The sequence below is a fragment of the Vulpes vulpes genome, chromosome 3, assembly GCF_048418805.1.
Source record: "Vulpes vulpes isolate BD-2025 chromosome 3, VulVul3, whole genome shotgun sequence".
Taxonomy (NCBI): Eukaryota; Metazoa; Chordata; class Mammalia; order Carnivora; family Canidae; genus Vulpes; species Vulpes vulpes.
This window is the reverse complement of record NC_132782.1, coordinates 92,591,492-92,604,961: the sequence shown is the minus strand read 5'-3', so window position 1 is coordinate 92,604,961 and position 13,470 is coordinate 92,591,492. Positions and strand designations below refer to the sequence as shown.

The following is a 13,470-nucleotide window of genomic DNA, read 5'->3' as shown; positions in this document are numbered from 1 at the left end:
GGGTTCCACCAATCACGCCTGCTCGCCGCCGGAAGCCGCTGACGGCAGCTCTCAACCATCCCGCCCTCTAGGGTTCGCCCCTGGGACCTGCAAGAAAAACCTCCCCCGGGCGGAGGACGCATGCGCGCAGGTTGGCTAGCCAGCGGTGGCGGCAGCGGCCGGGGCTCTCGCTCGAATTCCGGCGCGGGAGGCAGGGGCGGCGGCGGCGGCAGCGGAAGCAGTCGGAGGAGCTGCCGGGCGAGGCCGGGCACCGGACTCCCCGTACCTTCTGGCTTTCGGGTTTCCCAGCGTAGATTTACGTAAGTACAGACTTCTCGCCTCGTTTTTCCCCCTCAACCACGGATTTGGGTACGAACCAAGCAGGGATCGAGGCACTCCATCGATTTACCCCCAAATTTCCCTGAATTGAACACAGCTTAAGCTATTATAGTGGCAGAAGGGGTGATTCTATGAAAAGGGAAGACGTTGCGAGAAAACGAGTTATTTTAAGTCAGCTTCACTTTCTGCAGTTTCTTGCCTTCGCGCCCTTGGGAGTGGGGGTTGGCGAGGTCGTTTTTGTGGATTTCGAGACTTGAACTCAGTGCCAGTCAACGGTGCTTTACCGTCTGGTCACTGTAGGTCTGGACCGCGCTGCCCGGATTGTAGGCAGTCACGGTGCACTCACCTCCTGCTGAGCCCAAATCCACTATGTGAGGTGCAGGTGACATATGTGTCCTCTATGTCAAATCTGAGCCCGGGAGACCAGCTCCGATGTTCCTTACTTGGTAATTCAAAACACATTTGAGTGAACTTTAAAGGCATGTTCGGTCTTTTACCTAGTCAGCCTCACCTACGGTTCCACTCCCCAGTGTCCTGTGGTTCACCTGTTTGTGAATTAGTTACCTTTCCCTTCTGGAAGCCTAACCAGGGATGAATGTCACATCTTTGGGCTCCTGGGGTAGGGCCCTGGTTTAGACATTATGTCCATCCTGTTAAAAAACAAAACAAGTGTTAGACCCTTTGTTCCTGAGAACAATTTTGCCCTTGAAGTCCTTTTACATTCTTAAAATGTGAGGCCCCAGGGGCGCCTGGCTGGCTGAGTCCGCAGAGCATTTGACTCTTGATCTTGGAGTTGTAAATTTGAGCCTCGTATTGGGTGTAGAGATTACTTAAATAATTTACAAATCTTAAAAAAAGTTTTTGAGGGGCAGCCTGGGTGGCTCAGCGGTTTCGCGCCACCTTCAGCCCGGGGCATGATATTGGAGACCCGCGATCGAGTCCCACGTCGTCGGGCTCCCTGCCTGGAGCCTGCTTCTCCCTCTGCCTGTGTCTCTGCCTCTCTTTCTGTGTCTCTCATGAATAAGTAAATAAAATATTTTTTAAAAATGATAAATTTTATGTTGTGTGAATTATATCTCCATTTAAAAACCTGCCTGAAAAATTACAATAACCTATTACATATGAGGTAAATAACATTATAAAATTTTTTAAGATATTATTTATTATCTGACAGAAAGAACGCACACACACAAGTAGGCAGAGCAGGAGAGAGTCGGATAGGCAGTTTTCCTGATGAGCAGAGAGCCTGAGGCTGAGCCTACTCCAGGACCCTGGGATCATAACCTGAGCCAAAGGCAGATGCTTAACCAACTGTGCAACCCAGGCACTCTAACATTTTAATTTTAAAAACCAAAAAAAAAAGGAGTGGCACTGTTTTACATTTTTACAAATATAATGTCTGGCTTAACAGAAAATAGCTGGATTCTCCTAACTTCTTCTGCATTCAGGATGTTGTGATATCAATATATCATATAGCTTCTTGAAAACTCTACCATATACTTAAGAAAGTATGCAAGGAGGGATGCCTGGGTAGCTCAGCTGTTGAGCATCTGCCTTCAGATCAGGGCACGGTCTTGAAGTCCCAGGATCTAGTCCCACATTGGTCTCCTTGCATGGAGCCCGTTTCTCCCTTGCCTGTGTCTGCCTCTCTCTGTGTGTCTCTCATGAATAAAGAAAATCTTAAAAACAAAAAGGTTTACAAGGAGAAAAGGCAAATGGCATCTTAGTTTTATTATGAAAATAGTTTTGGCCTTGCAGACCTCCCTGAAGGTGTCTTAGGAGCCTCCAGAATTTCCTGGACCACACTTGGGAAACCACTGTTTTAAAATGATTGGCAGTTTGGTTTTATCCACGCTTTAGAAAGGATTCCTGGGCTTTTCACATTTGTTGCCAGTCCTTAGATATTTGGTAAGATACTTGCCAGAAATAGTGGAAGGAGCATAGGTCAGGGGTCAGGACTTTTAGGATTGAATAAATAGCTCAGGTACAGGGCTTTAGTGCTAGACCACCCAGGGTAGAGGCTTAACCTCCTTGCCTCCATTTCCTCAGGTGTTAAAAAAGGAATAATGGTTGAATCTGCTTCCTAGGGTTGTCTTAAGGATGTGCATCTGTCTGGTGGAAATTAGATTGTTAAATACCTGACAAGCAAAAAAGAAAGAAGCAGTGGATTTTTTTAACTTTTTTTTTTTTTTTTTTTTTAACTAGACTCTTGGGAAGCAAAGGAGAGCAGAGCAAAGTCATGTAGCATTTACACTATCACAATTGGAAGGAGACTAGTGAGCAAGAGAGGCAATTCTGTCCTTCAAGTCTCTCTGTCCTTCAAGCCTTGGAAGATCCCAAGTGAGGATCATCTGGGGTGAAAGGCAAAGCAGCAGTGATGGCGAAGGGAATTGGTGGTGGGAGAGAAAGGACCAGATGGAGGAGGGGGGCCGCCAGGTGGGGAGGGAGGACTCCTGGGAGAGATAATACAGCACCTCAGGGAGCCAGGAAGCCTCACCAGTTGGCCCCTGGTAGGCATCTCTTTCCCTTGCTTCATTTACAATTATGTAAGAGCTGAGGAGGGTGGGGGAGCTTCCCAAAAGGGCTCAGCAGAGGTACCCCTGACCTATCTACTGGCCCTTTCCTGCAGGCTCAGGTCAGCTTTGAAGGCTGCTGTGCTGGGGGAGTTTGAAATGCTTGCTAGAATGAGGCTGGCTCCAGAGGATTCCTGCCTTGAGCAGACAAAGCAGAGTTGTATATTAACATTTCAAACAAAACAAAATATTGTAATCCCTAGAGCAAGGATTCTCAAAATGTGGTCTGGGGGCCCCTGGCCTCTGCAGAGTAAAAGCGATTTTCATACTGAATATTAAAGATGTTATTTGCCTTTTTACTCATTCTCTCAGGGCTGTACAGTAGTTTTCCAAATGCTCCATGCTTTGTAAGATAACAGCAGTTTGAATGCAGAACAGACTTAACCTGTGCTGGAAAAGTCAGAGGAGTGATTGCCTTTTGGGAGTTAGGGACAGGAAGTGACTGGGAAGGGCCCAGAAGGAATTTTGGGGGGTGATAGTAATGTCCTATATATATATATCCTTTTTTAAAATATTTTATTTATTTATTCATGAGAGACACAGAGAGAGGCAGAGACATAGGTGGACGGAGGAGCAGGCTCCTCAAGGGGAGCCCAGTGTGGAACTCGATCACAGCATCCCGGGATCATGCCCTGAGCCAAAGGTGGATGCTCAACCACTGAGCCACCCAGGCGTCCCAATGTCCTATATATCCTGATGGAGGAGTTTGGGTTCAGCTGGCATATACATTTGAGAGAACTCACATGTAGATGCCTTACATGGTTTTCTAACTGTGGGATCTTCATATCGGAAAATATTGTAAGATTTTGTGTCGAAGATGTTTGAAAGCCATAGACATGTGAAAATGCCCAGATTTTGACATCAGAAAGACCCGCATTCGAAACTGACTCTGCTCTATTCTATGTTTGTGACTTTGGACATGTAACAGCATTTAGCAGAGTGCCTGATGCATCATGGGCACCTAGTAAATATTTGTAATATGATCGAAGGCAAACGTGTCATTTTTCAGAGCTCTAGTTTGTACTAAGTCTGAGAAATCTCACTTTCATTTGCTCCACCAAGATTTAGACGGTTCCGGGTGAGTTTCCTTTGACGGTACACTAAAGCAGAGAAAAACATGTTTTTGTTTGGATTTGCTCAGTTATTACCTCCTGGGGAATGAGCAGGGGTGTAAGGTCTGAGGGGGGAGACACAGTGAACTGTGACATGCACCATTGTAACTCTCTCTCTTTTTTTTTTTTTTTTTAAGATTGTATTTATTTATTCATGAGAGACACAGGTAGAGGGAGAAGCAGGCTCCATGCAGGGAGCCCAATCCCAGGACTCTAGGAACACGCCCTGGGTGGAAGGCAGTTGCTAAACCGCTGAGCCACCCAGGGGTCCCCCCATTGTAACTCTCAAGCTTCCTACAACCACAACTCATTTCTGTCTTGGTGATTTCATCTGGAAAACGAGAATACCCTTACTGCTTTACAACAGGATTGTTGTCACAATTAAACGAGGTACTTTTGCAGAGTCCCTGAACTCCTAATGGATGATGCAAAATAAATATAAGTCCCCTCTTCCATTTTTCATCTCTCCCTACTATTTTCCTCAAAATAGCCACGCTCCAAACATGTATGGCTGCTAACATAGTCTTCCTACTTGAAGTGATCCTTAAACGTTCTCACACATGTGCAGTGTTACTCATTGTCTATTTGCTGTCCTTCCGCAATGCGAGTGAGTCCACATGCTAATGCCAAGGATTGCCTCGTTTCATTGGCTGGTCTGGAAGGTATTGGACCCAAAACTTTCTTGAAACCCACGAGTTCGGACACCTGAGTGGCTCAATGGTTGAGCGTCTGCCTTTGCCTCATGAAGGTCATGATCCTGGGGTACTGGGATGGAATCCCACATTGGGCTACCCACAGAGAGCCTGTTTCTCCCTCTGCCTGTGTCTTTGCCTCTCTCTCTCATGAATAAATGAAACCTTTAAGAAAAAGAAACCTACAAGTTGTAGGCTAAGGGGAGTCTTCTATTTCTTGGATAGTCAGGTTCTTTTGGTGGTTGTAGTTTAGGGATTTGACCTTTGGGGCACCTGGGTGGCTAAATTTGTTAATTGTCTGCTTTCAGCTCAGGTCATGATCTCAGGGTCCTGAGATTGAGCCTGCATGGGGTACCCTGCTCAATACAGAATCTACTTCTCCCTCTCTCTCTCTCTCCCTCTCTCTCTCTCCCCCTTTGCCCCTCCCCCTGCTCATGCTCACTCTCATAAATTTTTTTTAAAAATCTCAAAATGGGGGCACAGATTTGACTTTTGCTTTCTCCTGCATCAGCTTGTGCAGATTGAAGCTTCTCTATTCTTGGGAATCCTCTAGATGCCTGGTCCTGTGTTTCCTTAAAATGACTCTTTCCCTGCTCTGCTCTGCAGTGGGAGCTTGAGGATTCAGTTCCAGCCACTCTGGAGTCCATGATGATCCACATGAGGAAGCAGTCATAGTTACATCACCTAGTTAATTTGGTTAATTTGGTGACCTCCTGTAGGGCAAGGTTGTTGTTGTTTTAAGATTTTAAGTAATCTCTACACCTAACATGGGGCTCCAACTTAGAACCTCGAGATCAAGAGTGCCATGCTCTACCCACTGAGCCAGCCAGGTGCCCCTAGCTGTCAGGCAGTATGTGTGTATATAATATTTTTGAGAAATTGCCTCCAGTTGCCATCAGAGGAGCAGTGGACCTTTGGGCCCTTCATACTGGCATACTCCAGATCATTTCCTATTTGGGGAGACCTCAGACATACCCTCTTTGGGGCCATGTCCTTCATACATATATCTCCATTATCACTATATAGCATTCAGTCATTGCACGATGAGGTCAGTTTTTTCATGTAATGAATTCTTAAAAGTTAGATTTCTAGGATGTATGCGCTCGATACATCTTAGCCTATGACCCAGAGAAGCTCTTTTTTTTTCTTTAAGATTTATTTATTCATGAGAGACACAGAGAGAGAGAAAGAGAGAGAGGCAGAGACACAGGCAAAGGGAGAAGCAGGCTCCCTGCAGGGAACCTGATGTGGGACTCGATCCCAGGACCCCAGGATCACGCCCTGGGCCGAAAGGCGGCGCTCAACCACCAAGCCACCCAGGTGCTCCTTATAAATGGGTATTTGGAACCCAGAGAGGTTAAGAGGTTTGACTAAGGCCATGTAGTTGTGCAGAGGTAGGACCTAGCTTTCCCAAGTCCCTGGGCAGTACTCTATCAACTTGCTGTGATCTCTAGTAACTAATAGCTAAGTTCCCAGGATTCCTCAGTAATCATTTTATCTGACTTTGGTTAGCAAACTCCTTCACTGCCTGCTGTTGTTCTGACTCCCCTCTCCAGCCCTCCTAGGTTTTCTCAGGTGCAGCAGGTCATTTATATGTTAGTTTGGCTAGGCTGTAGTAGAGCGTTCAATCAAAACTAGTCTAGGTGTTGCTGTGAAGATGCTTTGTAGACACAATTACCATCTACAATCATTTGACTTTAAGTAATAATCCTGGGTAAGCCAGGTAGGCTGCATGCAGTCAGTTGAAATGCCTAAAAGCAAAACTGATACTTACGTGTGGAATCTAAAATCAAAAAATTGAATATCGGGGCTCTTGACTGGCTCCATCAGTAGAGCATGCTACTCTTGATCTCAGGGTCATGAGTTAAAGCCCAACCTTCAGAGTAGAGGTTACTTAAAAAAAAAAAAAAAACGTTGAACACCATAGAAACAGTAGAATGTGGTTGCCAAAACCTGGGAAGTATGGGAAATGGAGAGATGTTAGTAAAAGGGTACAGACTTTCCACTGTGTCTCCTGGTGACCGTAGTTGAAAATACTATATTGTATGATTGTAATTTGCTATGTGAGTAGATCTTAAGTAGTCTCACAAAAAATTTTTAAGGGTAACTTGATAAAATAAGATTGGGAGATGTAATATACAGTGTAGGGAATAGTAAATAATATTGTAACAATTTTTTAAAAAATTTTTCTTTATTTACTGTAGAGAGAGAGTGAACAAGCACGAGCGCGGGGTTGGGGGGTGAGGAACAGGTTGGGGAGGGGAGCAGAGGAATAAGCACACTCTGCAGCGGGAGGAACAGAGGAATAAGCAGTCTCTGCTGAACACAGAGCCTGACTTGAGGCTGGATCCCATGACCCTGAGATCATGACTTGAGCTGAAACTCGGTCAGATGCTTAACTGACTGAGACACCCAGGTGCCCCGACCACTTTATAATGTATATAAATATTGAATCACTATATTGTACACCTGACATGAATACAATGTTGTATGTCAATTATTCTTCAATAAAAAAAATTTTTTTTAAGTAACTGAGGTGGTGCATCTGTTAATGAACTTGATTGTGGGAGTCCTTTCAACATGTATATGTATCAAATCATCACGTCGTACACTTTAAATATATTACAGTTTTATTTGCCATTTATACTTCAATAAAGCTAGAAAAAATTATTTTATTTTTTTTAATTTTTATTTATTTATGATAGTCACACACAGAGAGAGAGAGAGGCAGAGACATAGGCAGAGGGAGAAGCAGGCTCCTTGCAACGGGAGCCCAACATGGGATTCGATCCCAGGTCTCCAGGATCGCGCCCTGGGCCAAAGACAGGTGCTAAACCGCTGCGCCACCCAGGGATCCCTAGAAAAAATTTTAAAAAGAAAATTAAGTCACTAAAAGTGTAAGTTTTGATTACATAAAATTTACAAGGAAGCAAAAGAGCAAAACTGGGGTATCCCTGAGGAAGAAGAAATCCATCTGTGTACCTGGAACACGCCCTCCAGATGGCTGGCCTGCCCTCCAGATTTCAGACTTGCCTCACCTGCCTCCATGGTTGTAGAGCCAATTCTTTGCAATAAAGCCCTTTGTATTTAGGGGTCACGTGGCTTTCTCTGTCGGGGGGAGCATGCTTGTGGGGCCCCACACTGGGTATGGAGCCTGCTTAATATTTTCTCTCTCTCCCTCTTTCTCTGTTCCCCCCAAATTAATTTTTTTTAAAGGCTAATTTTTCCTGTAGTCCTCATCTTAGAGAGGGTCTCTTTCTTCCCAGTTGCTGATACTAGACATGGTCTTCTAGATTCTCCTCCTTCACGCACTTTCTTGCATTCATTTATCAAATTCTTCTGAGTCCACCCTCCCCCTTGAGTCTCCCAGATTCCTCCCAATCTTCTCTTCCTCACATTCCTGCCTTTGTTCAGACTTCCATCATTTCTGATCTAGATCTATTCTCTTAACTATTTCCCCACTTCACCTTTATTTTTTTTAAGATTTTGTTTATTTATTCATGACAGACACAGAGAGAAAGAGACCCAGAGACACAGGCAGAGGAAGAAGCAGGCTCCAAGCAGGGAGCCCTATGTGGGACTTGATTCCGGGTCTCCAGGATTCATATACTAGGCTGAAGGTGGCGCCAAACCGCTGGGCCATTGGGGCTACCCCCTGCTTCACCTTTAATCCATTTTCCCCACTCATCCCAGGAAAAAATGATTTTAAAAAAATGTATTTATTTATTCATGAAAGACAGAGAGAGAGGCAGAGACACGGGCAGAGGGAGAAGCAGGCTCCATTAAGAGAGCCCCACACGGGACTCGATCCCAGACTCCAGGATCATGCCCTGGGCCAAAGGCAGGTGCTAAACCGCTGAGCCACCCAGGGATCCCCAAAAAATGATTTTCTTATGAATCTTATCAATCCCTTGGGCGAATTTTTGGTTAAATGACTTCAAGGAGCCCATAAAATAAAGTTTTAATCATTTAGCATGACGTTCGTGGTCCCTGCCTGTCCATCAGGCTTCCTCTTTGCCCAGTTGTACTTTGCATTTTAGCTGTGCTAAACCACTTGTTATATTCATGTGTTCGTCTTTTTCTTTCTTTCTTTCTTTCTTTCTTTCTTTCTTTCTTTCTTTCTTTCTTTTTTTTTTTTGTTTTTTTTGTTTTTTTTTTAACTTTTTATTTATTTATGATAGTCACAGAGAGAGAGAGAGAGAGGCAGAGACATGAGCAGAGGGAGAAGCAGGCCCCATGCACCAGGAGCCCGATGTGGGATTCGATCCCGGGTCTCCAGGATCCAGCCCTGGGCCAAAGGCAGGCGCTAAACCACTGCGCCACCCAGGGATCCCTCTTTCTTTCTTTCTTTCTTTCTTTCTTTCTTTCTTTCTTTCTTTCTTTTTTTCTTTTCTTTTCTTTTCTTTTCTTTTCTTTTCTTTTCTTTTCTTTTCTTTTCTTTTCTTTTTGTAAGATTTTATTTGTTCGTGAGAAACAGAGAGAGGCCGAGACACAGGCAGAGGGAGAAAGAGGCTCCCTGTGGAAAGCCAGATGCAGGACTTGATCCCAGGACGCTGGGATCCCGCCCTGAGCCAAAGGTACATGCTCAACCACTGAGCCTCCCAGGTGCCTCATGTGTTGATATTTCTGCATCACCTGGGGCCTGAGTCTAGTATGGTGCCCCTATACACATGTGTGCACGTGTATACACACCCCTGCCTTCACCAAGTCTTCCCTTTGACTAGAAGAGAAGAACCAAACTTTCAGTGGTCTTTGTATTCCTAAATACCTAGCAGAATATTTGATAAATGTATGATTAGCTCATCTTAACAATCTTAGAACTTTATAAGTAAAGAAAAATTTTCTTTAAATAAAATCTTGTACAAAAGCCTAATATGTAGACTGGACAAAGTCAGGAATCCCATTACTTCATCCTCTTGTGCTGCTTCTGCCTCTTTAATGCCAGTGCCTACCCCCTGGCACAATGTGAAACCCGCTGTCTTCAAGCCTGCCTGAAGTGGACCAGATATTTTATCTGTCAGATTCAGCCATACAGATGAACAAAGTACTAACACATCTACAACATCGATAAACCTGGAAAATATGCTAAATGGGAAAAGCCAGACACAAAAGGCCACAATATTGTATGATTCCATCTACATGTAGTGTTGGGAATAGACAAAGCCATAGAGACAGAAAACAAGAGGGGCGGTTATATGGGGCTGGGAGAGGAATGGGAAGTGACTGCTTAATGGGGATGAGGCTTCTTTCTGAGCTGATGGCAGTGTCCTGGAATTAGAGAGGTGATGATTGCACAATCTATGAATGCACTAATAACCATTGAAATGACACACTTTAAAAGGCTGACATTTATGTGCTTTATATCTAAGAAAAATAATAATCACAGTGATGTAATATTCCATTACATGGAATTGTTTCAGAAAAATAAAGGAATTGTTATAAAAAGCTAGGCATGGGGGATCCCTGGGTGGTGCAGCGGTTTAGCGTCTGCCTTTGGCCCAGGGCGCGATCCTGGAGCCCCGGGATCGAGTCCCACACCGGGCTCCCGGTGCATGGAGCCTGCTTCTCCCTCTACCTCTCTCTCTCTGTGACTGTCATAAATAAATTAAAAAAAAAAAAAGCTAGGCATGAGTTTCTTCTATAATGTTAATACTTCTTTCTAAAATTACGTGTACATAATTGTTGTCTTTGTCTGATGGGGAAGAAATGTGACTCTGGCACTGCCCACAATGTGAATCCATCTACTAGTAGCAGTGAGTGATTTCCCCCACCCCCAGCCACCACCACCAAAAGACAAAGAAAAAAAAAAAAAAACTGTCACAGTCTTAGAAGTGGGAGCTAGAGTCCTAAGAATTCTTTCTAAAGCAACTTTATAGCCTTGCTATATCTGTGAAACCACTCTGTTGCCTCCCCTGAACGTTCATAGAAACCCACGATGGAAATCTACCCCCTTGTAATGCCTGTTTTTGAGGATGGTATTGGCAGAGTAGAAGCTGTTGAGGAGGTGGTGGCTTCCTAGGGAAGGAAGCCCAGTTCTGAGCGAGCTAAACTAAGCAAGGACATTAGTGCTTCTGGGCAAAGTTGGGGAGGAACGAGGCTGGAGTAACAGGCAAGGTCCTTGACACAGGCCAAGTTTCAGAAGTCAGGTGGATTCTGGGAAAGAACAAAGGAAAATAGCCCAGGCCAGTCACAGATAGCAGGTGAGTTAAGGTCAAGAGGGCCTTTTGGGGAAGAGGGACTATCAAGGGTAGAGGCGGTCTAGGGAGTGGAACATCTGGGGTTTTGGCGACAAGCCCCAGCCAGGCCAGCCCTTAGCCTTAGGACTCCAGTTTGGGTAAACAGTCTCAGGAGCTATCCTTGAAAAAAAGAGTTGGTACAAGCCCTAATCTTATCTCCTCTTGATAAATTACGGAAGAAAAGCCCAGGACTCTTAGACCTCTCTCCTCTCCCTCCCACTCTTCCCTAGAATGACATCCGACAGCCAGATAGGAGATTCTCGCTCGCTCGTCCACAGCCAGAGTCAGGAGGCAGATTCCACCTGCACACACCCACACACACGAGCCTTAGCTAGGTTCTTTTATTTTGTCTTTATTGAGCCTTGCAGATGGAGTTAGTGGTGAAGAGTTTCCCATACCCGTCGCCGCAGTGCAGGGCCTGGAGAAGGCTGGATCTCAGCAACTGCTGCAGTCACTGGGGTAGACGTCCCAGTGTAGGCCAATGGCATTGATGAGGGAGCCAGCACGGCCGCTGATGAATCGGAGCACAGTGTTGGGGTACAAGGGGACGGCGTTGAAGCTCGTGCCTGTGTCTTTCCCAAAAGGCAGGTAGCGGCCCTTGTCCGTCACGAAGACCAGCTTCCTCAGGTAGTACTTGTACTTGCCAGACACCTGGATCACTGACTCCCCGGGGTGCAGGAAGATCTCCTCCAGATCTCCCTGGGTGCCACCCACATAGTCGCTCCATACCTTGCCATAGCGCACCTGGAGGCTAGGGGCAGGGTGAGGAAGGAAGGAAGACTGACATTGGGCTGATCATAATTCAGGACCTCCCTGCCTCCCTGCTGAGACTTGCAGACTGGTGATGGGGCAACAGGTCTGCCAACTCCACAGTGTGTGAGGGGTAAGTGAGCCCTTGAGATCATATAGGAAACTTCAACTCGCTTTGCCCACAAATGCAGAGGCTCAGAAAGGAAAAATTACCTAGCCAGAGTCAAGCAGACAGCGTTGGAGCTTGATTTTGGAATCTAGATTCCCACTGTGCTGCCCACCCCACCCCACCCCCAATACAAAGGGAGTGGAGAGATCTTTCTGGAAAGTTCTCGTTAGGGAAGATACTTTGTTGTTCCAGGATGTAGTCCAGGATTAGAAGGCTATACATTGTCTGGAGAGAGTCAGCAAAGATGGAAGATGCCAGAGGGGGCTTACACCTCAGGTAGGGCCCGACTAGCCAGCTTCCAAGTGCCTGAGCAGCTATGGCCTATGATTTGCCTGAGGTCATGTGTGCTGGGGGGCTGGAGGGTTATTAGCAGAGCTGGCCTCAGATCCCTGTCCTCTAACAATTTTCACGTATCATGTTATCCCTGGGATTTGTTGACTGGAACAGCCATGACCCAAAGTGACTGAGAACTTTCCAGTTTAGCAAGATCAGAGCAGATCCCCAAACCACAGAAACACAAAGAATCTTACCCTACGATGTAGTATCTGTTGACCCGGATACGGAGGGCGGTGATAGGCCCTTCCAGCTGGTTGCCAGAATGGGAGAATCGCTCCCCTCCACCACCTCCATACTCTCCATTGTATGAGGAGGACCTAGCCTGAACTGGAGGGGACAGTAGGAGTTGAAGGGAGAAATCTCAAAAGCTCAGTTTCCCCTCCACCACCTCCCACAGCTCAGTGCCCACCACTCCGAGCCAGCCTCTGAAAGCCTTGGCCACCAGCAATGCAGGAGGCTGCCTTCCCATGACACTCTGCTGGGCTCCTGGCTTCTCACTTACTGGCATTGGCCGAGGCTGATGCACAGAGTAGGGCCAGAAGAGCAATGGTCAACATTCTGGGGCTGGAGTGGAAATAAGGAGAAAGTCAAGGTTTAGCCTTTTTTCTTTGGCTTTCATTTACTCAGGCTTCACTGACCTCCAGCTGAGTGTCAGCCTTCTTTGTCTTCAACTCAGACCTCACTGACCCAGTCTTGGGCTTAGAAAGGATTGTCCCTAATCTCTAGTCCTGCTGTTGGCCGACTGTCTTCTGTCCTTAACCCCTCTGTCATCCCTGGTCCAGAGGGAGCCAACTCCCTTCTTCCATCCCAGATCAGAAGACCAATCCTAACCCTTTATCTGGACCAAGCTGTGTTAAATCCTGATCCCTCCTGCCACAAAGCAGGAAAAGCATTTTCAAAGAAGTAGAGACCATCTCCAAATCATAGAGATGGCTGAGTTTACCAAACCAGGAGTCTGAGCAAAACCTAACTGAAATCTGCCTGTAAGGGATGGGCCTGGCGTGGGGGGACATCTGGGCAGAGTTCAAGCTTCTAGCTTCCTGCTGATCTCAGATCAGAAGGAAAGGAGCATTTTAGAGGTGCATCTCTGTGACACCTGGGGAGTAGAGGTGGTGATAGAGGAGACTGCCACCAGCAGCATCAGAGCAGTTCAGGCAGAGGTGGATAGAGATTGCAGAAGTTGTTTGGACCAGCTCCAGATATTAGATTCCAGATGCCTGCTCTATTTGTCATCATTCTTTCTCCACTAACACAAATCTGGCCACATTGATTCCCCCGAGCATC

At 46.0% G+C, this 13,470-nt stretch overlaps 2 protein-coding genes across 10 annotated transcripts in view; one reads left to right on the top strand and one right to left on the bottom strand.

Annotated features, from left to right (window-relative positions):
- The first annotated feature begins 136 nt into the window (after nt 1-136).
- Nucleotides 137-13,470, top strand: part of C3H16orf54 (chromosome 3 C16orf54 homolog) — a 40,737-nt gene continuing 27,403 nt past the window's right edge. For all 3 annotated transcript variants that reach the window (XM_072753497.1, XM_026011149.2, XM_072753495.1), the window contains exon 1: nt 137-299. The gene's annotated coding sequence lies outside the window, so the exon portion shown is untranslated. The remainder of the gene's footprint in view (nt 300-13,470) is intronic.
- ZG16 (zymogen granule protein 16) overlaps nt 7,308-13,470 on the bottom strand; it is a 48,664-nt gene continuing 42,501 nt past the window's right edge. For 3 of the 7 annotated variants that reach the window (XM_072753498.1, XM_072753500.1, XM_072753502.1), the window contains 3 exons: nt 12,689-12,750; nt 12,381-12,513; nt 11,255-11,682 (listed from right to left, as the gene is read on the bottom strand). In XM_072753498.1, coding sequence (XP_072609599.1) covers nt 11,367-11,682; nt 12,381-12,513; nt 12,689-12,750 — 511 coding nt within the window. In that variant the 3' untranslated portion in view covers nt 11,255-11,366. Of the gene's footprint in view, nt 7,553-11,254; nt 11,683-12,380; nt 12,514-12,688; nt 12,751-13,470 lie in introns of those variants that run through there. The other 4 variants (XM_026011153.2, XM_072753501.1, XM_072753503.1 and 1 more) reach the window with 3 other exon arrangements.